Source organism: Nipponia nippon, unplaced genomic scaffold (assembly GCF_047370975.1).
Source record: "Nipponia nippon isolate SJK-2023a ecotype South Korea unplaced genomic scaffold, ASM4737097v1 scaffold_5, whole genome shotgun sequence".
NCBI classification, from domain to species: Eukaryota; Metazoa; Chordata; class Aves; order Pelecaniformes; family Threskiornithidae; genus Nipponia; species Nipponia nippon.
The window spans coordinates 93,259,966-93,285,701 of record NW_028262369.1 but is presented as its reverse complement, the minus strand read 5'-3'; the positions used below and the strand labels follow the sequence as shown (position 1 = coordinate 93,285,701).

The following is a 25,736-nucleotide window of genomic DNA, read 5'->3' as shown; positions in this document are numbered from 1 at the left end:
CGCTACAGGGCTAGGTCTGTAGTCATTCTGTGTATGCAGCACCCACTGTATCCAGAGGGAATTGTATGCATGGAGCACCTACGAGACTGAGGCCTCTACATACGTACACATCTGCAATACGCATCAAGTATCAAACCATCAGGTACTTCACTGCTATGTAACTATGTATTTGTACAGATTTTATTATACCTGTCTTAGACAGCCTGCCTGTGCTTTTGCTGCTTCCAGAGCTATCTCCTCTTGTCAGAACTGATATCCCACTGAAGCTGCTGGCTTTCGTTACAGCTGGCTTCAGATTGCGGATGGAGCTATCAGAGTCGGTGCTGCTCCAGGGACGGGGTTCACAATACTTCAGCTCATTCTCAGTACTGCTCTGATGGCTGTTGGCTGATCTCCCTGATGTTTCCTTATTGATTCTGTAAGTTATAAACTAAACTTTTAGCACAAGCATCAATTGCAAAATAAGGGAAAAGAAAAAAAAAAGAAAGAAAAGAAAAGGTGAAATGCATGCAGAATACTTTGGGATTTTATTTTTTTTTTAAAGAAAGCATCAAATACCTAAGTATCTGTCGTCTTTGTTGTGTACTATTAGTTTCTTCCTCCTGGATTCTGTTGACATTTTAATAAGATAGCTTAATATTTATTAAGAAAATAGGAAAATGAAACAGAATTAAACTGCAAATTTTCTTACCTTTTATCAGTGAAATAATTCTCTTGGGAACACAGGGACTGAGGGGCAAAGAAGTGTAGAAATTAATATGAATGGCATCTAGAACCCCTACTACAGCGCAGTAACAAAACATGCTGCAATTTGGAGTCTTTTGTATTATACACGGACTTTTACAGCATCCTCTTTCTATTAAGCTGCCTGAAAACTTAACCTCTTTGGTGGATAATTTCCTTGTTATGGGGAAAAAAAAAAAACAACAATATAAAAAGGCCCATCTGCAGGAAATAAAAGTTAGCATTAGAATAGTTACAAAGCTGACCATTTTGTTTATATCATTTTTTTCTGAAGTTACAATTCTTCCATTGGGCCTTCGCTGCCTTATGTGACTTCCAGCTGATGTGTGACTTCACAAGTCTGTTAACACCACCTGAGTTGCCTTGTCTTCTGCTTGGAAGTGTGAAGTAGATGACGCTGGCTACTGCAATAATTGTACTGAATTCTTTGGGTACAAGTACACATATGCTAAAAAGCAGACAGAATATACAATCAAAAAGGCTATTATTAACTTCAATTATGTTGTCCTTGCCTATGACTTCTAACATTTGGTACAAAGCTTCTAAGGGTACAATACATGGTAAATGAGTTAGCAAAAGGAAAAGGTAATTTTATATCCACAAGTCCATTCTTTTTGTTCATAACTAAGATGAATTAAAAAAAAAAAAAAAAGATTCTGGAAAATATTTGAAGATAGCAAATTAGCCTCTCAGAGCTCATTACTCTTTCTTCAGAACAAGAATCTGGTTTTGGATGTGTAAGAGCTACAGATAAATGCCAAAAAAGTGGATTATTAGAAGTAACGTATTTTTGAAGACATATTTGTTCTGTTTCACTCAATATAATTAAATATAATCACTACTTGTGATTGATATAGTTTACAGTGTTGCCCTGCTTGGTAACTCCAGCCAAAAGAGACTAGACTTCTAGATTTCTCGCTGAAATTTCACATATGGGAATTCAAATCATTTTACTGTGACCAGTCATAAGATGTGTTTGACATAGACGCAAGTGAGAAAAAACAATATTTTGGTTTTATTTTGTGGTGTTTTTTTTGTTGTTGTTGGGGTTTTTTGTTTTGGTTTACTTTTAAAATAATTATTGCTCTGAGCAACAACTGAAATGATTGCAGTACCAAAACTCTATAACTTAAATTTCAGTAAGGGGCAAAATAATGCATTGAAATAGGTAATGCTAGATAATGCACCAAAATAATTCTTGAAGGTTGCTCGAGTTTCATACAGTAGTGATTAGAGAAAACAGAAGATTTCTCAGGAACTTCAACGTAATTTAAAACTCACTCAGGCCACACTAATGATTTTTATCTGCTCAGTCCCCTTCAGAAACAGAAAATTTCCTGGAAAGAAGTAACTTTTAACAAAAACCACACGTGCCTGTAATGTGTGTGAAGTATTCATACAAAACACCATAAGATTTTCTTTGATACATACATCTTGTGCAAATATTCTTTCTCTAGCTCTCTGATATTCTTCTTCACGCTCTTCTATGGATTTACTTCTTCTGTCATCTTTTAATCGTATTCTCATCTAAATTAAGCAATACAGTGTCAACTTCTACAGGAAAACAGTACAAATACACAGTCAAATACAGCAAGCAGAAGGAAATAATCCGTATGTATTTTACCTGGTTGTCATCTTTGTCTAAACTAGAGTTATCTCTTTTAAGGATGTACCGCTTCTGGAAATCATCACCCTTCTCATCCTTTATATGCTCACAAAACTTTTGGTCAGGTCTGTGAAAAGTCGTTAGAAAGAAAAGAGTTACGGTTTTGTAAACATATACTATACACAGTGGAACAAACTGAAATATACTTAATATTCTAACTGAAGTGATAGATTTTGGTTGTCCAGGCAATGGAAAAGGTATCAAAACCATAAGATGATGTGTACCCCTGACAAGTCCTGTTCCTCAGGCATAACAAACCTGCTTTTAAAATCTCTTCCTCCATCAAAGCTTTTGCTTCAATTTCCAATTAAGGTGGCAAGCAAACCACATGCCCTTGGGGAATCAGAAGTGCTCTTGAATCCAGCTGGTGCCATGCAATGGATATTGGGCATGCATGGACGTGAAGATAGGTGCTTTCTGCTAGAGCTGTAATACCTCAGAGTTCATTTCAAGGGAAAACAGAAGATAAGAAGATAGAGGAGAAAGCATTGAAACGTACAAACTTCTAAAACAAAATTAAGTAGAAATAAGCAAGAGAAGAACAGTACAATGCAGGCAAGCAAGAGCTTCACAAGATCACAGTGAGAGGAGGAAGCAACAGACTAGATATATTGTTTTGGTATTTTATCTAACTTTGTGAAATAAGATCAGGTATTTTGTAAACTCCTGTTATTCAAAATAGATACCAAGTACCTAGACATTAAAACTACTACTATTGTAAGAGAAGTTCTCAGACAACCAGGAAGTATTTGTCTAATAAAAGACAAAACATATGTATACTCTTCTCTATTTCTGTTTCTTTATTCATTACCCAGGACTTCGGTATAGAGTCAGGAGATCTTTTTCTATAAAACAGCCAAGCCTAACTACAGTTACTGGATGCCCAAACATAATTAGCAGGCATTTCAGAGAACCTTTAGACTGTCTTACCTCTTTCTTTTAAAGGTCCCTGAATTTACTGCCCTGCAATCACCAACTTCCCACTCCACTGAGACGTCCCAGTATGCACTGGGTTGTTGATGTCAGTAACATCACTGATCGGCGATGGAGCCGGGAATCTGCCTATGAGGAAAAGGTAAGTTTGGTTTTATTCAACATGGAGCAGATCTCCAAGGTTTTCTTTCTAAATTCTTATTTTATATCCAAAGTGATTTAAAATAAGAATACTGAAAACATTAAGAATCTTAATGTCTGCAGGTTAGATGAAATGCCTGCTAATTAGTAACTACACCTACAGGGGGCTTCCAGAGGCCATCAGCTAGTTAAATACGGTCTAGAAAAAAAATGCATAAAAAAGAAGAAATAATCTTCCAATAGTTCTTATTCCACACTTGAAGTGCTAGACTGAAGCTTGAGTCTAGAAATGCTGGCAGATGCAAAGGCAATAGATTTGAAATGTATGGCTTTATAAGTCAATTTAGATAGAGAATGTATAGCCAAAGCAAAAACACATACATGAATACATAAGTTATTTAAGATATATTTAGGCTCTACATATTTTTCTAGAAACTTTTGAGGAGGAAACTGTTTACTTAAGTGAAATTTCAGTGTGACACATTATTTCAGTTCTATTGACGTCAAATTAGGCTGGATAATTAGATTTTTTTTCCTCCCAAAGCTGTGGAGAGTGTACATAGAGACTGGGATTAGGATGCAGGTGCTGTAAACTCCTACTTTCATTACCAGATCATAGAGTACTTAAAAACAAAACAAAAACCAACACCACAACAGAAAATGGTGTCAGGCAAATGCTTTAAGTTAAAACTAGAAATTAGGTGGCATAAATATACCAACACACTAGTCCTTTGCCTTTCTGAGAGAGAATGAGAAGATAGAGCAAGTGCAGAGAACAGAGAGAACAGCCGGGTCCTTTGAATGAAAACATCAACTACGCATGGGATTTGGAGTTGCTGTGGCCCCAATGCTACTTTTTTGTAATATGGATTTGCCTAGGGGTTTCTCCAAAAACTCTCCAGCCCTCACAGTAAAGTAGCATGCCATGACTTGTTAACCTGGTTGACACTTCCACTGATGAGATGTCTGTCTTCCCTGATACATTTATTTTGTAAGGCCATGTGAGATCTGTAAGCAACATGATTCCAACAAAAGACTTCAATGCCTGAATTTTCCCAGTAGATTTTTACAGTACAAAAGCCCAAGTTGTGCAAGTCTTGTCCCTTCCCTTCACCAAATCAGAAATGACCCTGTTCTAAGTTAAGGGCTGGTTCTGCTTTCCAAAAGAAAGAAAGAATGTACTTTGTATGCTTTACCAGTGTAAATCTTTAAACAGATAAATACTTGATATAAATTCATATTTCATGGAAACAAAGTTAGCAATGCATCTCTGCGAGAAAAGCAACAAAAATTCTTAATTTACAGATAACATCTTTTTTTCCCCAAAAAAGTTTAAGCATGAAACAGATCACATTATTACACAGCACTGGAACATGAACAGTAAAGATCTTGCAACTATCTCTCCTTGATGCGTGGTTCCCAATGAGTAGACAGACCCCTGCTGCTACAGATACAGCATCGTTGCATAATACATCCCAGGTGTTAAAACTATGCATCAAGAAGTTTTTTCAAGACTTTTACACTTACATTCTTGTATTGCTAGTTTTATTTACTATGACTGACTTCCCACTCTGGTCCACGTTGTGCTCTAATCCAAAGTAAGCAGCTACCCTGTGCAACAGCATTCTATGGTAAGATGTCATTGGGGGAAACTTTTTTCTTGGAACTCTGGAAGAAAGGAATAGTAGCTTTATTAAATAAACAGGAACACTCTTGAATTCTTTTTTCCTATAAGAGTACAGTACTTACTCATTATTACCAATGAAATCTAAAATTTCCTGTTCTAATTTCAGCAGCATCATTCTGTCCCTGAAAATAAAAACACAGCAACTCACATATGAGACACTCCAATAACTGCAGTTGTATTCATCTTAAGAATACACAGATAAGATCTGTGATCAAGGGATGATGGCAAGCTGTAAATAGGATGACCAGGTGTCAAATGCAGTATTTTTAGGACAAAGTATTCGTTCTTCACTAAGCTATACTGTATTGAACCCGCCTAGTGAAACATGCTGTTTCAGCTCAGAAAGATCCTCCAAGTAATCTGTGCCCAGTAGGCTCAACAGAAAGTACAGTCATTGAGAAGACAGTCTTAAGAAGAAGGAAAAGCCGTGACTAGGTTGTTTTTTGTTGGTTAGCATGGGTAGTAAGATTTGCAGAGGCCTGAACTGGCCATTGGATTGTGAAGCACATCATGGGATCACTGAGACACAGACTGACAGAGTACAGACAACGGGAGGCACTACTACAACATACCAACAACCAAGTAGTTAAAATCTGGCACACACTGCAACGTGATGAGATACCAAGAAAATACAAAAAAGCTAAAACTCAAGGTGATAGAAACAAACATTAGTCTTAAAAATGCTTATGCCAGTTCCAAAAATCATCAACATGTAATGAAATTAACTGTCGCACAGTTCATAATTTGTGCGCATCAGACAACTAAGCTCCCCAGTTACTGCACATGTAAACCCACAGCAGACCTTCACCTACAATTTCTTATTTTCATTGGGATGCTTTATGATTTCAAACAGGAACAACAGAAGAGTCTAGCAGAGGTCCGTGCTTTCTAATTTTACTCTATAGGACAAAATGGTGTTGGCCCCTTATTATAGCTCATTTTACATTTTTTGCCAATAAAATGGAATCCAAATAAATTATCACATTGGAAATAATAACTATAATATGAATGCATAACAAATAGCAGTGGAATAGCTTTAGCGACAGCAGCACAATTGCACCGAGTTAGTTCCTTGCCTTGTACGTATAGCCACAGACCTAGCACAAAACCCCACTGAGGAAAAGGGCAAACAAGATAGACAGCAACATACTGCAAACCTCAAAGCAACAGAACCATGTCAACTCTGTTGCTAACAAATGATGGACTTGAAATAGGACAGATTTGGTTTCTGATGTGCAGAGTGAAGATGTGTATCTCTAACTATGGTTATATGGTACAGCTTAAAAAAATTTCCTTTGTCTATCAATTGAGTGCAAGGCAGATTAAGGTAAAAGAAGGCAGTTTGGTCTCTAACAAGCAGACGCTAAGGAAGTACAAGTTTTAGAGACAAAGTATTAGAGTTTGCTCAGGGAGAGAACTGCACAGAACTCATTATTTGCCTATTAAACATTAAAAGCATTTAAAACATTTCAATGTCCTGAACCTCTGTTCATATAACAAACAAATTACAGTGGATTGGTGTTTCAGATAGCCTGTGCAACAAAATTTCATCCTAAATAACTGACATGTACTGTTAGACATTTAAGAGGGGAAAAAAAACCCCAAACCAAAACAAACTAGGTGGTGTGACACGTCAGGCATCAACAAGAAAGAAAAGCAGAAAGTTGACGTTACTGATGCTTACCTGGGATTGTTTTTTAATGTATTTACTAAAAATTCGTGAAGATCTATACCAGTGGAATCTGTATACTCTTGGCTGGAATCTAAGTGTGAGGGGGAAGAGAGCAAAATTACACTTTGAAAAACCACTAATACTATTTTTTCCAATTATTGCTGAACATACTATTTATGGATCAATACTATATAACTATTAGGCATGTTATTCCCAAAATTAAACACTTCTAGTTTCCAGGGAAAAGGCTCACAAGTAAAAAACAAAACAGAAAACTCAACAACATCATCCCCCGATCCCCTAATTCAAGTGTAATACAGAAGCAAAAGTTTCAGGAACACTGCCAATCTATTAACAAATTGCTATATATCACCCTGAGTCACCCAATTTCCATCACCCTTCCGAGTTTTCTCAATATACTACACTGCACTGCTGTACACACTTCTGTGGACCAGCAGCCGATCTACAGAATTACTGGATGTTGCCTGAAGAAATATTGTAATTCAGAATGTAACAGTTTAACCTTCACAAATGTTACTTTGTATTATTAAAAATCCTTGTTCTGTTGGGCTTTGTTTCCACAACATAAGGCTTATAAATTTTCAAAAAGAAGTCTCACAAACTTCTGCCTCCTTTCTGGTTTCAGTGAAACAAAGTATTCAAATTTACATTTTGTTCTCTCAAATCTGTCACTGAAAGAAATGATTTAACACTATATCTTCCCTTACATGAGCACCTTCCAGAGTTCCAGGTCTTAGAATTCAAAGCTACAGGTGTTTTAACAACATTTTTGGAACAAGATTTCTTCCAAGCACTACTTATGTGTTAACCTAGTCTCAAGTTAGGCACAGCTCAAACTTATACCTAGGTCCTAGATGTTCCAGGTCTTTTTGTGGTCAGTACGGAGAGCAGTCATTGCAAATTAGTTCTATTAGCAATGAGGGGACTACTGCACGAAGAAGGGTAGGATTCAGTGGAGACAGAATCTATGCAGGCTTTTTTGTTAGAAGCAACAGTCCTGGCAGAGCAGCCTCTTGGCATAGTGGGAAACTGGGTGACCAAAGTGTTCAGTCTTCAAAAAGACGACCTACATTTTTCCTGGAGAAAGTCCAAGTCCACCTGAGGACAAGGAATCTCTAGTTCCCTAAAGAAGAATGATAGTGGGTTCCTTCATCTGCAGAGCTTGTTACGCTATCAATCCTGCCCATATGTTAGCAAGAGAGTATAAATGAAACCAAGCAAGTTTGAGCATTTATGGTTTGGGATTACTTTTGATTCTGAGGAGGGGAAGGGGAAAAAAAAAAGCCAACTTTAAGATTGAGTAATTATTTACTTTAATGTTCTTAATTTGCAAGTGAGCAATAATTTGGTTATAATTACTAGAAGACTGATGGTTAAATTCCATCATTTTCTATTTTGGCACATCCTAAATTGGGAAGTAATTAACCTCCAGAGGAGATAGTGAGTGAATTTAGAACAGCTACCTCTACCTTAGGCATTTTGTCACTTCGCTCTCAACTCCTCATCATTACCTAACATGTTGGGTATTTTGCTTAGGGGCAGATGGGGGTGGGGTTTGGTGTGTGTCGTCCCCCTTCCCCCCCTTTAATTTTAGAAGGTGGGCATGTACTTTAAAGGTTGAGCGAGTTAGCTCTGAAAGAACACCCTTTTTTTAAGGCATCATTTCAAACACTGAGATTTATAAATGCAGTTAAGTTCTCCATCCCAGTGCTTTTTATTTCACAAACACCTGGCTGCCAGCTGGGACAAGATGCACAGAAATGCCACATGAGGAAGGCCTTACGGAATTGAGGGACACAAGATGGACAAGTGCTACCTGCCTCAAAAAGAATTCCAGCTTTAAAGAAAATTCCTACACACTGGTTGATCCAAGATGTTTAGATAAACATTCTGGATCCCTTCTTTACAGCAAGAGCCGTGCAATGATTTGCCAACTTAAATGCATAAAGTCTTCTACCTTTAGGAGGCATTAGGTTAACACAGACAGAGACAGGCTTACGGCATTAATTTTACAGTCCTATTTGAGGTTAAAACCCAAAGATTAAGAATAGATAATTTGATAAGAATAGATCAATAGATAAGAATAGATCTTCAATCCAGAATAAAGGAATATTAAGGTGAAAATATAATACTTGTCATTTTTACTTATGTAGTTCCACCCTTGCTCCAAAACTTTATAGAAAAATTCTAAATACTATCAAAAGTAAAATAAACAAACAAACAAGAACATTGACTTCTGTTGAATAAAGATGAGAAGTACAAAGGTAGTTGTCATTCTCACTTAAGTTTCACAAATCCCGTAACAAAGTCTGGGAATAAGATAATAACTTCTACTGACTAGTAAAGCCAGTTTTCCAAAGAACACTTGGACACAACTGAGGCGACACAATTGCATTTATGCTGCTCTGCATAGCTAGACAGGTGAGAAAGCAAAAGCATTTGCTGGAGTACAGGTGTTTGATGAAGCCTCAAAAGCACTGTCTCCTCTGGGACCAATTCCTTCTCCAGCTCAAAGATGTCTGATCTATTTACTTCATTTGCTAAAAAAAAAAAAGCAAAGTTTATGCAATAATGACCTGGAAGCAAACTGTATTTTCTCTAAACATTCTTTATCTGAACAGTACATATAAAAGCACAATGACAGATAGCAAACCTCTTGATAACATTTTTCTGGACAGTTTATCACTGGATTTTTCCTTTTCCGTTTCATCTTTTGCAGGCTTTTCTTCTTTTTCAAAAGACTGTGACAACTGGATCTGAATTTTCTCCTGTCAAAAGTAAAAATCAGTCATCATGGAAATTATTTCAAACAATAACGGCAAGAGAACTGTTTTGTACTATATTATCTGCAAAATAAAGAAGTAACAAGGAAAATAATTGCCTTCATATTCTTTCTGATCTCACATGTACTTTATGTGACCACAAAATGAAATTATCATTACATCAAAAACCATAGAAAAGGCACAGAAAGTACCATACATATTTTAGAATTTACACACATTCCACGCCCTGAATACTATTTCAAAATGAATCCAAAGTATCTCATTTGATACACATATGAAAATAGTCCAGTTTTTCAGATGTATAGGTTTTACACAGCTTCTAAATTTCTAAGTAATGCATCGTCCACAATGCTTTTTTTCCCCCTTTTTTCACAGTTCTTGACTATAAAAGCTTGTTTCAAATCTCAATTTGGTTTATACCAAGAAGAAAAAAAAAAACAAACCAAATGTTTTAATCTAATAAAGACCAACATTCCCAGTTCCACAAAAAAGGGAAATATTTACAGTACAATATATCAAGGCAAAATTTGCAAACCTTACTGTCATCAAGGCTTAGGTTCTTAACTTCCTGTATATTTTGACAGAGTAGCTTTGTGTGTAATCATCTCAAAATCCGTGTTTTTATACAAGTGACATAAAACCTGTTTCCCAAATACAGCAAAAAAGAGCTTCCCTTTGAAATTATAGTGACATAATGGTCCCCTAAATAGTGGAAGATTGTCATTTATTTTTCACGCCTCTTTACTCTTTAACAAGATTGTCAGTGAAGGACTAACATATTTCAGACAGCAAAAACAGAGGAGATAGAGGGAAATGGAGACAACATGTCTGAATGACTCCAAGAAGATGAGTGGCAAAGTCCTGTAAGAGTGAGACTTCCCCACTACCTTTTATCTTGGACTCCCTCAAATGTCAATTTTGCTCCCCCAGATGCCAACTGAGTTGATGCTGTCGCCCCCCCCCACCTGAGAACATCTGATCCTTCCCAACCCAAAGAACCTGCCCCATATCCATTCTCGCCTATCGCTCTTCAGTCCTGCACCTAATCCTTTCCCATGCAAGTCCTCACTCTTCCTTCAAACCCATTCTTACCCATATCCAGGCACCTGATTTAAGCTTCTCCTCGTGTGTCATCCCACAGACTTGATCTCGCTCATGTAAGCTGGCCAGAGTTAAACAGAGTCAGGATTCACCAAGGCTAAAGACTGTTTCACACGCAAACACATCCTTGCACAACCTGCAGTAATGCTCCTCCCTGCCCTAGCACACCAAAACTGCGCTCTCTACCTTGGTCCCTTCAGAGCTGGGCAATGGGAACCCTATACTAATGAGGTTATGCTTAAAAACTAGTTTCAATATGCATTTTTGGAGTAACAACTTTTTCAAACGAGAAAAAAAGTTTAGCTGATAGTTTTAATCAGCTCTCCCTTTCATTACAATTTTTTCCCCACATTAAATGTTCTAATTAAACTTATTAATTCATGAATACCCTGCAAAACAGCATTACAAGTGTGAAGACTTCCCAGCTTTTATGAGAATATCTATAACCAAGTCTGATAAAAACCATTACCAATCACTAATAATGAACTCTTGTGTAAGTCTTTCCTAGTGTTGAGAATTCACTTGGCTACAAACCTTAAACAGTCCAAAACAAATCTTTGCATTCCTCACCTCATGAATCTGAATATAATTCAAATGAGCAATTTATTTGTCTCTACGAAGTGCATTACGCCTACTGTTGACCTCGTAGCTGCATAACAGTTATGTGAAAAAGAAACAAACATAACTATATCTTATTAAGAAATTATTTTTGACTTGGATCCACCAACACATTATTCTCCATTTTACAATAATACTCTACAAAACTATCAGTAAAGTAAGGAAATTTTCGTAGTCTGATTTTCCTTCACTAGAAAATTGATTGACTACATATTCTAAATTCATCTGAAGTAAAAGCATACAGCAATAGTTTAGTCAAAGCATTTCAGCAAGTAATCATTTTCATACTTCTTTTCCCAACGAGAGCTAAAAAAGGAATAGCCATCTGAACAGCCAGTTCTTCTACTACCACCAATTCTACTTCAAAGCGTGATACAACAGAACTGTGTACCAAAGGGCACTTTCTTGTGATTTCATGCTATAAAGACTGTAGCATCTAATTAAATATGACCTACTTGACTGGAAAGCTGCCGAAAAAAATCTTTAACTCTATTCCCTAAAATTTTTTTCAATCCCACCCTGTTTGTAGCGGGTCTCTGCTGGCATACTGATTTAACAGACTCTTCGCTGTAACTCAGGTCGCCTATCTGAAGTCCTCATTGTAGCAGAAGAAATTGTCACCAAATCCTCAACAAACAAGAAAAAGCCAAACAAAAGCAAAACCCCCCAAACCATCAAAACCCGATAAATTTCTCCAGCTTAAAACACATGAGAAAGAGGTAAGAGTCAAGAAACATTACAGAATATTACTCAAAGGCCCTATGTCCTCGGGCCTTTACCTGGCTTTTTACCAGCAATCCCTAAAACCAACAACCACCTGAATTTACACAAGTCACTGTAAACTAACATTACAGATCCTGGTCTTCTCCCCCTACCCCCACCTCCTTTGGGTTGTTTTATTTTGCTAAAGGAGAAAAAGTTAAATCTTTTGAAGGTTTATTTCCTTGTTACACATAATAACTGTCATTCATATGAAAACATCTCTTCCTTAAAAAGAGCTGAAATCGATCATCCTTTGCCAGTGTTTGTACTTTGCATTAGAGCATACCGAATCAGAACCCCAGTACCTAATATTTAGACAAAGGACGGCAAGAGAATAAAGACCTAGTGTATTTACAAAGATAAAAGATCAAATAAATCAATGACATTCTTCCTCCTGCAATAAATTGACAAGCTTGTACTTCCATAGCACCTTTTAGTAAAGAGCTGCCCCTGCTTTTTAACAATTAAGGTTTAAAAATTTGTGATCTCTTACCTAGGTTTCTCAGTAAGGAACAGTATCTTATTGCGTGTTGCAATTGCTCAAGAAAAAAGAAACAAGTATATCAGAAAATAAATTGATCTGCTTGAGACAATTTGTCTGCTCTGTCAACTTCTTTCATTATAGTCTTCTGAGGAGAAGCAGCCAGCAGTGGCAGCAGCAACTTGTTAAGTGACTTCTCCACCTGCATGTGCCTAGGAGTTCTACCTTGCTAAGAGCTGCTGGACGCACTAGTGTGGAAGGTGTGACTGAAACAGTCACAGGCAAGACTACAGAATTATCCCAAAACTTACACCAGTTCCTAGTTGAGTAAGTATATTTTTCATCCTATCAAGGCTAACGCTTTCTAACCATTAAAAGTTGGGATTCTTCAAGTACTATGAGCAACTTTATCCTGAATTTTATTCTTAACTCTTAAAATCCATTTTAAGTATGAACACAAAACTGGAAGCCATTTTTCAGTTGCAATCACTGATACAGCAGAGCAGTGACTTTTCCAGCAAGGGGAAGCAATCACAGAGGTTATTCTCGTGCTGCCAGAGACGGTTGCGCAAAACAGTCTCTCACTTCACCTAGCCACTGGACCTCCCACACGTCCCAAGCATGATTCATGCATACACATCATGCCTCAAAGCGTGGAGCTTGAGGCAGCCAGCAGCCACTTAGTGCTTACAGAAGAACTTTTCCATGCCATTCCCAAAGATCCTTTGGGAAAGAAAGCAAAATGTGTGAAGAAACTGCCTGTATGAGTTGTTACAGAGGGTTCTGGAAGACCTGTGCGCCATAGGATGTGCATTCCAGCGTCAGAACTTGTAACAAATTCCTACATCCAACTCTTCTCTTCAATATTGCATTTCTCCACTCTACAGGGAAGAATTAAATTTGTTCTCTCAATCATTTGCATAGTTATTGGGATTCATAAGCCATTTTTTCTAGATTACTCTTTCTAAAGAAAACTCGCAGCTAGATCTAATTTTGTTTCTTAATATACAGTCTGGTTTATGGTATTCCTTTCGTACAAACTTGGATTACCACACAATTCAATGTATTCCGTAGAACTGGCCTTTACATCTCTTCTGCTACTGCAACAATTCCTTTCAAGAAGAACCTTGCAGTACGGAGCTAAGGATAGATTCCCAGAGGGCACATTAACAAATGCCACCTGCAGACAATGCTTATTATAAATGTCTGATTTTGAACCATTAAATACATGGTGTTGTATAGTGCTGGAGGCTTTTAAAATCCTGAGGTCCCTTATGTTTGAAGTATACTGTGGATGAACAACCCATCAAATTAGGATTCTTTCTTCCTGTAATTAGATACAGTGACTGAAAAAGTTAAACCCTACTGCTTCAGACTAAACAATGAAGCCTGAACTAGATCTCACAGTCAGTTTTGTTAATCTTAGGCAAAACATTACAACAGGGTTGTAAACCATTGTAAACAGCATTAACTTTTCTGTTGTCTTTTAATCTCTTACTCTGCAGCCTATACCAACCTAAGACTTAGATTTTCATCAAAATAGCAGGCCCAGTTTCAAAATTTCTCTAGTCAGCTCTTCAAATACTGGTATATTAGTGAAGGACTACGAAAAATACTATTTTCTGATTTTTCCCAAGGCAGGAGGGGACGGGGGGCGGAATCTTAGATACTTTGTGGTTCAATCTTACAAAATTTTAATTAGCTCGACAAATACCTATATGAGTTCTCAACCTCCCTCCCTCCCCAAAACTGAACTACCACTCCCCCAGCAAAACCCCCTCACAGCCTGCTATTCTACTGGTTCCTTCCGCTTCTTAAGAAAAGTGAGACTTTTCACAACAAGACCGTTTAGAAGCTTTTCAAGTAACAGCAAAGTAAGTCAACATGCTTTATGAGTAAGCCACTGAAGATCATTTCAGTTTTGTTAGGAGTGAAAAAAGAGCAGCAAGAAAAGCATTTTGATGCCCCTCATTCATACATAGAACTAAAACCAGTAATAGCATTTTGCTCTAAAAATACAGACTGGTATGAAAGTAATGTCAGGAAAGCCAGATTTTGGTTTAAAGTCTCTGAAGTATTTTTACATATTTTGTCCAGCATTTAGGAACTGCTTTAAATGTGTTATATCATCTTAATAAATTAGTTTTCAGACATACCTCAGGTATGTGTTAATAAAACTACCAGCAATTATGACCAACATGCAGGAATTCAGTTAAAACAGCAGAACTTGCAACTGTTTAAATCTTCTAAATATAAAAAGCTGGTAAGTTATGCTGCATATCAGTCATCATTTTTCTGTCTTACTGATGGTAGACAGCACTTAAGCAGTTTAAGGCTGCCTCAAGTGCACTGTAACACTAGAAAGTTAAAACAACTAATAAAACCCCTCTTCCTCTTCCCCAGATATCAACCATTATAGTTCAGAAAAACAAAGCAGCAAATTCTTCATCTGATATTACCACCTCTATTAAAGCTGTATTAAAAAAAAAAGTTAAAATCATATGGTGTCTGCATATTTAAAGAGTACCCAAAAGATTTTCTTTTGAACAACCAGTTACTTCAAATTGTTTCAGAAACTTCAGTAACATGATTTTTACCTGGAGGTCCTGTGATATTTCAGCTGAGGGAGGTGGTGGATATTCTTCGCATACAGCAAGGCTCCGAACTAACTTTAACTTTGTGTTTGACTAAAGGAAAGTATGTAAAATTAAAACCTATGGCTTATAAAAAAAATTATATAAATATACCATAAGCCGTTATTTTCCCATTCATTTTATGTAAAACAAAATGGCTGAAAACTGCATTTTTAATATTTTCAAGAGAATAAATAATTTCCTCTAGGAAGAAAATACCCAAGCAATTGCAGCTTTTGAAGGCACTGTCAGCACAATAGAGCACATCTAATGAAAAGTAAATAAAATCTTTGGGAAAGTGTTTCTCTCCATAACAATAAAAAGCCACCAAAAATATAAAGGCAAACCACAAAAGCAGACAACTAGGCAAGACAAAAATCCAACAGAATAAAACAAAGCTTCAATACCAAAAAATAAAACTAAAGGCACTTTTCACAAAGTAACAAAGCTTCATCAAGCATGAAGGGCTTCCTTAGCATGCCAGCACACAAGTCTACTGTACCTTCGACCTTTTTGCTGTCTGTCCAAAAGACTGCACTGGCCGCTGAATGATAGGCACAACAGAAAAGGTTTATATTAAACTTAATAGTACAATTTTATTAATGCAAAAGTCTGTATAAGAGAAAGCTTCAACAGTTATTACTGATGTTATGATCAAATCTGTGAAAGGAACAGCAGGTGCTTTTGGCTGAAGGATTACATGCTCTCCCATTTTCATTGTGCTTGTCCTTGATATCTCAGCTTCATTTATCAACAATAGATATTGGAATTTAACAGGAAGCAAGCATTATTCTTGTTCAGTAAGATCCAAGCACTTTACTCTCTCAGCCAGCTCCCACATTTTAAATTCTCATGTCCTAATTTCCTTGGCAACATGACATGGTTTTTCTAATTTTCTTCCTATTCCTGAAACCTAGCTGGAAAAAGGATATAAAAAAGGGAAGAAAAAAAAAAAAAAAAAAAAGCATTGCCTCTACCAAGGAAACATATTATGACCTACCATCAGCAGGTTAAAACATACGTGGGTTTTTTTTTTTCTTTTACCTTAGGAGCTATGAAAACGAACTTTAAAATGGGCTACTGGTCAATTTTATTCTCTCTTAAATTTAGTAACTTACTATGTATTAATATGCTCTTTCTCCTCCCAGATCCCTTCTTCTATTACTATTGCTGCTTTTAAAAAAAAGCATTACCAGAGTTTTGCTAGAGTATGCATGATTGAAGGTACATTTGAATCAACAAAAGTGTTTCACAATTTCTTAACTGCATAGTTAAAACTAACTCAACTCTTTGTGACAGTTACACAGGAGTAGAAGCACTTACGGTGACATAACACAATTTAAGTATTGGTTTCACTGTAGAACTAAAACTGTTTAATAGACAAGCCTTTAACAGAACTGGTTTTACTGAGCACAGACCTAATATTTGTAAGGAAAAAGTAACACTGGTAATATCATTTCAAATGCTGTTTAATAGACAATATTTCCTCCTTTATGAAAGGGGTACCCTTTCAGAAGGAAACTAAATAAAAACTCTGTTTGAAAACTACATGAAGACAGCCCTCCTTGCCCTAGGCGCATAGGAGCAGATGTCTATCAAGTGCCTTAATTTCTTAGCAGGACATACATGTTGCTAAAAAGAACACCTAACCTACAGTAAAGGGTTCTACCACGTAAAGGCAGAAGAACAGCTATTTTTCTAATTTTCCTCAAGTCCCAAATGTCTTTTTTGGATGTTGTGCCAGCTTAGCTGAAGAGCAGCAGAAGGGGAGCTCATTTAAACTCATTTCACTATATAACAGGATTTTAAATAGCAGCACTGAAACCTAACTGAACTCATCATCATTTTTTTAAAGGAAGCTTGCTGAGGCTTTGAGCAGCAAAGACAGTTCAAATGTTCTCATACCTGGAACAATACAGAGACACTATCTTTTGCTGTTAACCTGCAAAATATTTTTTTTCTTTCAATCAGCTATGCTGAAAGCATACACTGCATATTGAAAGCTAGCGCTTTGCATATCCCTTGCAAAGTTTTTATTATACCAAGCTACTAAACTTTCAAGAACTGGATGATTTCCCAGCCTCATATCAATTACTGCAGCATCAATCACCGATTATCTCAGGTGGGTTCAAATCAAGTAGTGTAAACTTAAAATCAAATCACTACTGCTAGTGGAGTCCTCAGTGCACTGTCAAAACAACACGCAAAAGAACCTACACTTGGGCAATTGTTTAGCTTTTGCAAAATGTTGGAAGCTTTGAAGCCAGTATATAACTGGAAAGTGTATATGGAAGCAAACACCGCAGATCCACCATTTGGGGGGGGGTTGGGGCGGAGCAGGGGAGGACCGAAGAGAAGCAAGGGGCGGGGGGGAATCAACTTAGTTATAACAGGACATAAAGACATTTTAAACTAGCCAAACCGAATGTCTAATACAGTTAACCAAAACTTTACATATAAGTTACTGCTCACTGATTAGATAAGACATACATATTTCAAAAAAAAAAACAAAACAGTGAAGAGATTGTTGCTGGGAACCAGGACCCATATCATAACTAAATTTAATTAAGATCTGTACAAAGCATGTATCTCCTACTCACTCTCTTACTCCTCAGTAAAGTCTCAGGAATCCATTGCAGCCAACCCAGACAAAGTGAAGCAAATGCCTCAAAATTTAATTGAGATATTGAAATGATCTAGCTTCAAATCTGAATTCTTGTTTAAAATTAATGTGGTTTTTGGATTTCAATCACAATAGGACAAGTTTGACGGTACATTCCTTTAAGTGTTTTACATGCGTTGTATCGCATCTTCCATTTTGTTTGCAGAATTACAGTTCTGTTTCCAGGTTGGAAAGCCAACCCAACTGACACTGTCAATTATGCTGCATTTAAAGATTTTTTTAAAGATAGGTGTTTGCAGCCTACGGGGAATAAGTTAATCAAAGCAATATAGGGTGTTCAGGGTAGTAAACTAAGGTATTTGAGTACCATGCCGCTCAATTTCATGAGCGCCTGACAATTTTTTGGGACAAAACCAACACCAATAACATTGGGGAGAGCTGGGGCCCACTGTCAGAGGGAGGTTCTCCCTTGACTGAAATGACTCAAACCTCAAAGTTACACATGAGATAAGTATCATCCCACCCATCATATTAAGATTTGTTATCTAGAAACAACTGCCTTGTAAAACAATCCTTAGGCATGGATTCCTTGCTTTCCTGCATGACTTTAAGGATGTCGAAACCTGAAATACAAGCCCCCATATCCAGCTGTAACCGCGAGGAATAAGCAGTACACACTTGACAGGTGAGAAGCACTGGAATAAATCTGGTATGGCCGGACTGCAGGGACAGCTAATGTGAGAAAAGGCCTATGATATAAGGTCTGCACCTGGAAATACAAAACCCAGAGTCCTGCGATAGCAACAGTAACTGCACTCACAAAACTCGAAGATGATTGTGCACAGTTCCTTTCTCAGGCAAAACCAAGCCGACTGAGGATAACTACATTTCCACTGGAATTCCAGGACAATAGGTAGTCAACGCATGTTGTAGCTGTTAATGCACATTTTCTCTCTGTTCAGGTCCACGAATTTTAGTTCTGTCCTAATTTCTCTGCATTTGCGCCTACAGAACATCTTTATGTTCCCCATTTGTGAAAAACAATTTATAGCTACTTTAGAATACGTCATTCTTAGTGAGTGCAAATTAAGCAACTTCTTTATATTTGCAGCTCTTAAAGACTTACTGACTCGAGAAAACACTGTGTTAATGAAAGCAAGATTAAAAATAAATTTATGCCCCATTTAAAGTCATTATGGGCATGACTTTAAGACAGTGTTTAAAAGCAAGTATTCCAAATAATTGCATAATGAAAATAATGATTTTTTTTTTGTCTTAAAAAAACAAACACACAACTTCTAGGACCAACTACTATGCTTCATTTCCAACTACAAAATAAAAAAATGAATTTAGACAGAGTTCACCAAACACATATTATCATAGATATCTAGGCTTTCAGTAGGAGTATTTGCCTATTTTATTTTTTCCTAATTACCTCCACAGATCACGTATATTAAATACAAAGTAAAGATCTGGAGCTGTTACATGCCTTCCTCTATCATCACTATGCTGTCTAAACAAGTTGGATAAAAACAGGTCATTTCTGAAGTACCGTTTGGACATCTTAGAGAACAGGAATTACATGACAGACCTGAACAAAGCGTGTTTTAAGGACATTCAGTTTTTCACCCTTCTTCTAAATTAGGTCTCAATTTTAAATCCAGTTAAGGGCTACAGTCCTAACGACCACAGATAGCTTTGTAATACTGAAGGAAAGAACAGCGTGGTCTATGGTTACTTGGTGTCCTGTATTAGTGAGTAGTGACAGCAATTTTCCATGACACAGTACAGGATGACTGATGGAAAAATAGTTTCACCATTGGACACAGAGGGATTTTCAACAGTTCAAAAAGTAGCTAAACAGAATCTGCCCGATCGTTTATCTATTAAAAAGTATTAAGTCACATATTTTGGAGACAAAGACAGGTAAATCCTGACAAGACCAAAACAGCTGGGGAAGAGGCAAAGAAAGGCTTCAGAGATCTCAAGCTGTGGAACAGAGAGAGAAAACAAAGGTTTGTGCCAGTATGGAGGGCAGAAACTTGTAGCTGCTTAATTAGCATAAATCCAAACCAGAATTATACTCCCTTAATACAACATTTGCCTTGCCCATATCATACAGTGGATGCATACAACTCCTGCATTCACGCACCAGCCTCCACCCTTCCATGAGGCTTTTTTTATTGGTGGTATTTTGGTTTTACTCTCCACAGCTTGCAAGTGCTTTTCCTGATACGTAGTGATATGAAGCTTTCTTTCTCTCAGTTTTTAACTGCCTTGGCAATCATCATCCCATTAAGGATCTTATATCTGCTTATTAATGGTTATTTTTCAGTGCAGATATGACAATATTTAAGACTAACATTCTTCTTCCCCCTAGCCCCCATAACGCATGGATTGTAGAATAAGAACAAACCTCCTTTTCTGGATTATACATAAGCCAACTTGAATTGTTATGGAGATTTTAAATATTTTTTGGTTTAAAAAAAAGTTCCTAATAGTGAATAAAAAGCACTATCCTGTAAGATAAATCCAGGCTGTTTGTTTAAGTTTTTGTCAATATTTCCCGACACGTTAACTTTGTAACGGCAGTCCTTACAGTGGATGAAGTATTGCCTGTCCCACCACCCAGTGACAAAGGCAAAAAACTTCAGACCCTGTATTCTAGCTAATTCAGAATTAGCATGTTGTCACCTGACGTGGATAAGATTAACAGGTAGGAGACAACAGTGACTGGTGAACCAAAGCCTTTTTGATCACAAAAACTATCATAGTGCTGACACATACATGACTTCTGTAAAAATACTCTTCATACAAGTGCCTCTTCTTTCCAGTCCCATTTAAATGTTACTTGATGGTCACTTCAAAATATGACTATTCAAAAATCTTCCTTAATAATCTCTGTATCGATTACACTACTCTTCCACCGCTTAAAGAAGTTGGGAGTACTAGCCATGTACTCTAATAAGGTATTTTTCTCATTCACATTGTATCTCCAACAGTGTATGCAACAGCAATTAGGTTACTAATGCACATAATCTCAAAATAATCTGGAATTTAGAGCCAAAGCTACATTTCAAAGTATAATCACCAGTTTCTGGAACTGTGAGGATCCAGAAACATACCTGAATTCAAACCATGATAGGTTTAGACAGAGGAAAGATCATAGCCTGTTTCTTACTTGGCTGTAAAGAAGTTAAATAGCAACTTAGAAATCAAGCGATAACTGTACTCGGGAATATTATTGTAGTTTGCCAATAGCTATGAAACCTATTGAGCAATTAGCTACTAGCTAGGAAAGCCAAAACCAAACCCCATACAACTCCCACCCCCCAACCCATCCTCTGATATACTCAGTAAACAAAAGAACACAACAAATTCCAATAAGCTTCTGATAATCTTCTCTAACACTTCTCAGGAACTCCTTTGCTCTCTTTCCCACCACTACAGTAACATTTAACCTGCACTTAATGAAAAGTAGTACATCCAGTGAAATTTCACTAGTCAAACTAATCATCCATTAGTCAAAAACTCGCTGACTCCTCTACTGTTCCCAGAAGTTTTGTTTACTATAGGCAAGCCCAAATTTTTGTTTTGTATTTTAGCCTGAGACATGCTTTCAACGAAAAAGCCTCAAATATATGACGTACGTATTTGCACGAGCAGCTATCACAGTACACGTGACGTTAACTGCTACTGACTTCAGTTGTTGCAAAGGGCTTACATTAGCAAGGTTCCACTTCGTAATGGACTGTCTTCCTACCACTCCAGCAATCAACATCCTCGGCCTACAAACTCAGGTTTTAATGACGCTACTCATGTAACAGCAATGTTCTGATTCTGATGGAGGCTCCTGAACACAACCCTCACATCAACACTACATGAAGATGACGGTAAAGCTGTCTCCATCAAACAGCCTTCATTACACAGTTGTTCAGGTCATCGTGCGTATGCTAGATAATTATTTCAGCCACCAGCTATTACTCCTGTACAAGAACAAAACCAAGCAATCAACCCCCTCGCCAGACCCCACAGCCATTGACAGCACCAACAGATTCATTTCTCCAGACTCGGCCTGACTGTACAGCAACACTTGGCTGCAGGAAGGCAGATTCGCCACTTGAGTCTCATAGAAGTTTCCACACTAAAATCTGTTGAATGAGATTTGTTGAATGAGAAAATGTGAATGAGATTTTTTTCCAAGTTACTGAACTGTATGATAATAAATAAACCTTAAATTAATTTTTAAGGCTCACTACTGGGATATTCCATTGATTAAGGAAAATAGCAGCTCAGCTATAACAACTACCAGCTTTTCAGAAGCAGTTATTTCTCATATGTTACAGAGAAGTATTTCATTTTAAGGATTTATTTTTTCCATAAAATTATCTATTTACACTGATGCCAGCCTTAATAAAGCCAGCAGATATTAAAGTGTAAAACTGTACTGTTATCACAGTGCTCTACAAGATTTATGTGGAAGCAATTTAACATAGTAGATAGAGCTTACTTCACTCAGTGGAATATTGAATTGTTAGTCTTGAACAAAACTACTCCCAAAAGAACCTTTTACTCAACTCTCAATAACAAGAATCTAATAAGCTACAGTCCTGTTTTTGCAACCCACAGGAGAATACCGCCATACCCCATAACCCAATCAGGATTTTTATCAGAAAATTGTTTATTATCAACCCACAGACAAAAAATTCCTATAGAAAACTAGTTTTTGTCTAACACAAGCTTCTGTGTTTTCTCTTAGAAATCTGCTCCGTTTTCTAGGTTGTGCCAGAAAATATCAGTTGCCTTCCTTAACTCCTCACCTCTTCTAAGACACTTACAGTCTGCAATGACCAAGTGGGCAGCCTCAGCCAGGAGTTAGCTAGTTTGTCCCACATGAAAGAGACCCATCTTTCAGGACTCTTGAGCATGAACACTAACTGCACAACTAAACCTCGGAGGGTATTAAATCTGCTGCCATAAATTCTTAACCCATCCTTATTGATGTGTTCTCCTTTAACACAAGATATTTTTATACTATTTCCCCTCTCTCCTTCTCACTTGAAATTTGATGCCACAATTTCTTTGTGGGTACATCTCCCACCTTGCAAAGACCATTCATTTATACGTGTCAGCTCTTCAGTGTGTGCATGAGGACTGCCTAAGCTTTCCTACCTAATAAATCACGTACCGAAATTGTTAAGCAGAGGAAAGGGGAAGGTATGGGGAGTACTGGCTGGCAGCCAAGATGGGGTGACAGCATGACAGCTCAGCAGCTCACTCTGCCATTGATGCAGGCAGAAGGAAGCCGGACCTTCTGCTGGCGGCTAAGGCAGGACCCAGACCTAGTGGCCTCAGGAGCTCTGCTGACTTGATTCCTCTGACACCTGGGGATTTGGATTACCTACATCTGATTACTTTAGCCTTATGCTGTTCAGCTGTGCTGTAAAAGTTACCTGAGCCACCTGTAAGCTGCACATCACTCAGGAGCCCTAGATTGTCACCTCTATCCAGGGCAGACATGCTGAGCTGTGTGCCATAGTGCTTTGTTTATACAAGCAACACTCAACATATTAGTGTTTTGATCAAACCACACTATTACTATATAGTGTATTCTTAACACAGCCCAGTCTCTGAAACGTAGTCAGGATTCAGCAATAACAAAGACAGCTTGCATGCCAAGTTTTTCCCTTGTTCTGCTACAATGAAAAGACTCAACTTCACATGTGCGCTCAGGAAAACGCAAATATGGACAAATTGCCTGGTTCTCATGCAAGCCGCTCATCTACTTCAAACAATTAAAAATGACTGACTCGCCTATTTACATGAATATAAACAGAGAAGTGGGGCAAAGGGAGGAGAGAGGAAGCAATAATCATACTACTTGCTTCCCTAACACTGATCAATTTTTCCTGATCTGTACCAAAGAAACATGTAAGAGGATCACGAGAAAGGGAGAAGAACAAGACGCAGACTTATTTAACATGATATACTAGTGAAAAATAAAGTCAAAAGCTTCTTACCAGCATATTGTTTTTGCTATCAGGACAATTTTCATCCTTTTCCGCTTGAATCTGCTCCTGACTTCCTGATTTTATAAGGTTTTCAACTGGGTCTGTATCTTTAAATTCAGCTTCTGAACCCTTCATTGCATCAGTTTCATCTTTTACAGTAAGAATATCAGACATCCTCATTAGAAAAGGTTATTTTAAAATTCTACAAGAAATATGGAACCTGTAGGACAAAGAAAAAGTGGATTACTGAGTAATTTAAAATTAATTAAAGAAATTACCTACCTAAACAGCTACCCAAAATAAACATTATTTTGCTGCAAAAAAAGATTCCCCCTCCTGTAATGATATTTTTCCTGTCTGTATCAGAGGCAGAGAGTGATCATTTTCTTTTCAACCACTTTTATCAAGAGGCTTATAATAACAGACATCTATATAAACAAGAACCAAGAGCTACACTATAGGATAACTCTTGCAGATTTCCCCTTCTGTATTTTAAAATAAACACCTGAACATTCAGATTCTCCAAATCAAACTAGGTTCCAACAGAAGCAAGGGAAGTTTTTCTCATTTGAAAGGAAAAGAGAATTACGTAATAGATTTATTTTAAAAAGGTTGAAAGTAAACAGATGAATCATAATGCACCAAGTGTGTAAAGATTCATAAATTTCATTAAAACTGTTAAGTTTCCTAGTTGCCAGGTAACAACTGGACAAGTTCTGAATGCAGGAACTATCTTGCCTACTAAATGTAGCAAAACTAGTCTTAATAAAATTAGGCACTCTCTCAAAAGCAACAAAGAAGAAAGAAAGAGACAGCTTTGGTAATTAGGATAATAATACCCATCATCAGCAATTATAATTTATAATAATAATAATTTTAAATACTATATAAAGATAACTCTAATGATTTAAGCTATAACAGATCCACCCCAATTTTCCCTAAGAACTAAAAAATACAATTTCTTGTCATTACTCAGCTACAGCGCAAGAATTTTATGTTGCTTAAAAGAAACAGAACACGATCTGAATGCTTAAAGTCCTTCATAGAGAACAAATAACAATCAAGTAACTTTATGGAAAAGTCTAAGTAAGTATCTGATTTAGTACCTGATATGTCCTACAGTTTGGGGATTGTGGTCTCCCACAAAAATAAAATAAAATAATCCAAAGTTCCTTTTCACAGTTGTCAACCAAGATGTCAGTTGTAATGAACCATCTGGAATCCGGCAGGAGGAGTCCCATGTCCTTATCCCCAGTGTAGAGTCCTGGACAGAATTATGTTGTCTTGAATCAGCAAGAACATCCCTTTCGAATGCCTAAAAATCAACAAAGGAAATACATGATACTTTTATTTGGGGTGGAAGGGGAGAGGGAACATGATGACACTCAAAAACTTAAATAGTCATTTCAAGAAAAAAAAGCACAGAAGAAATCAGTATTTGCCATATCTATTCATTCTACTTGCTTTACCTAGCAGTAATAACATTTTTTATTAGACTTCCAAGATATTTCTGTATTACAGAGTTAACAAGTAGCCATAATAAACCTTTTGTTGGCATTCCTAGTGAAACTCTGTTTCTATAAACAAGCAAGTATCTTCCAGAAGAGTCTGAAAAGACAATTTGAAATAAGCAGCCCAGCAGGTGTGGAGGAGTAATAGGCCACGAAAGCTCACAAATCCCTGCTAGCGTAACAGCATTTTTCTCTTTGTCACAGTTAATAATCTACAAGCACAATACATAATCTGTATTTTAAGCAACTTCAATTACAGAAGACAATTTTATTGTATTCAACTGAGTAATTGCCCTTGAATGAGGATTTACAAATTTCTACAAAACTGACAGTGTTCGATCTTCCCTCT

The 25,736-nt window shown here is 37.1% G+C and overlaps 1 protein-coding gene across 15 annotated transcripts in view; it reads right to left on the bottom strand.

Annotated features, from left to right (window-relative positions):
* R3HDM1 (R3H domain containing 1) overlaps window positions 1-25,120 on the bottom strand; it is a 54,485-nt gene extending 29,365 nt beyond the window's left edge. For 9 of the 15 annotated variants that reach the window (XM_087733667.1, XM_087733653.1, XM_087733655.1 and 6 more), the window contains exons 1-13: window positions 24,983-25,120; window positions 23,886-24,096; window positions 15,745-15,786; window positions 15,207-15,296; window positions 9,518-9,632; window positions 6,856-6,934; window positions 5,234-5,293; window positions 5,012-5,152; window positions 2,369-2,477; window positions 2,176-2,271; window positions 692-729; window positions 559-609; window positions 190-416 (exon numbers count right to left, since the gene is read on the bottom strand). In XM_087733667.1, the coding sequence (XP_087589793.1) occupies window positions 190-416; window positions 559-609; window positions 692-729; window positions 2,176-2,271; window positions 2,369-2,477; window positions 5,012-5,152; window positions 5,234-5,293; window positions 6,856-6,934; window positions 9,518-9,632; window positions 15,207-15,296; window positions 15,745-15,786; window positions 23,886-24,056 (1,219 nt within the window). In that variant the 5' untranslated portion in view covers window positions 24,057-24,096; window positions 24,983-25,120. The remainder of the gene's footprint in view (window positions 1-189; window positions 417-558; window positions 610-691; window positions 730-2,175; window positions 2,272-2,368; window positions 2,478-5,011; window positions 5,153-5,233; window positions 5,294-6,855; window positions 6,935-9,517; window positions 9,633-15,206; window positions 15,297-15,744; window positions 15,787-23,885; window positions 24,097-24,982) is intronic. The other 6 variants (XM_087733660.1, XM_087733665.1, XM_087733666.1 and 3 more) reach the window with 4 other exon arrangements.
* Between the last annotated feature and the right edge of the window lie 616 nt (window positions 25,121-25,736).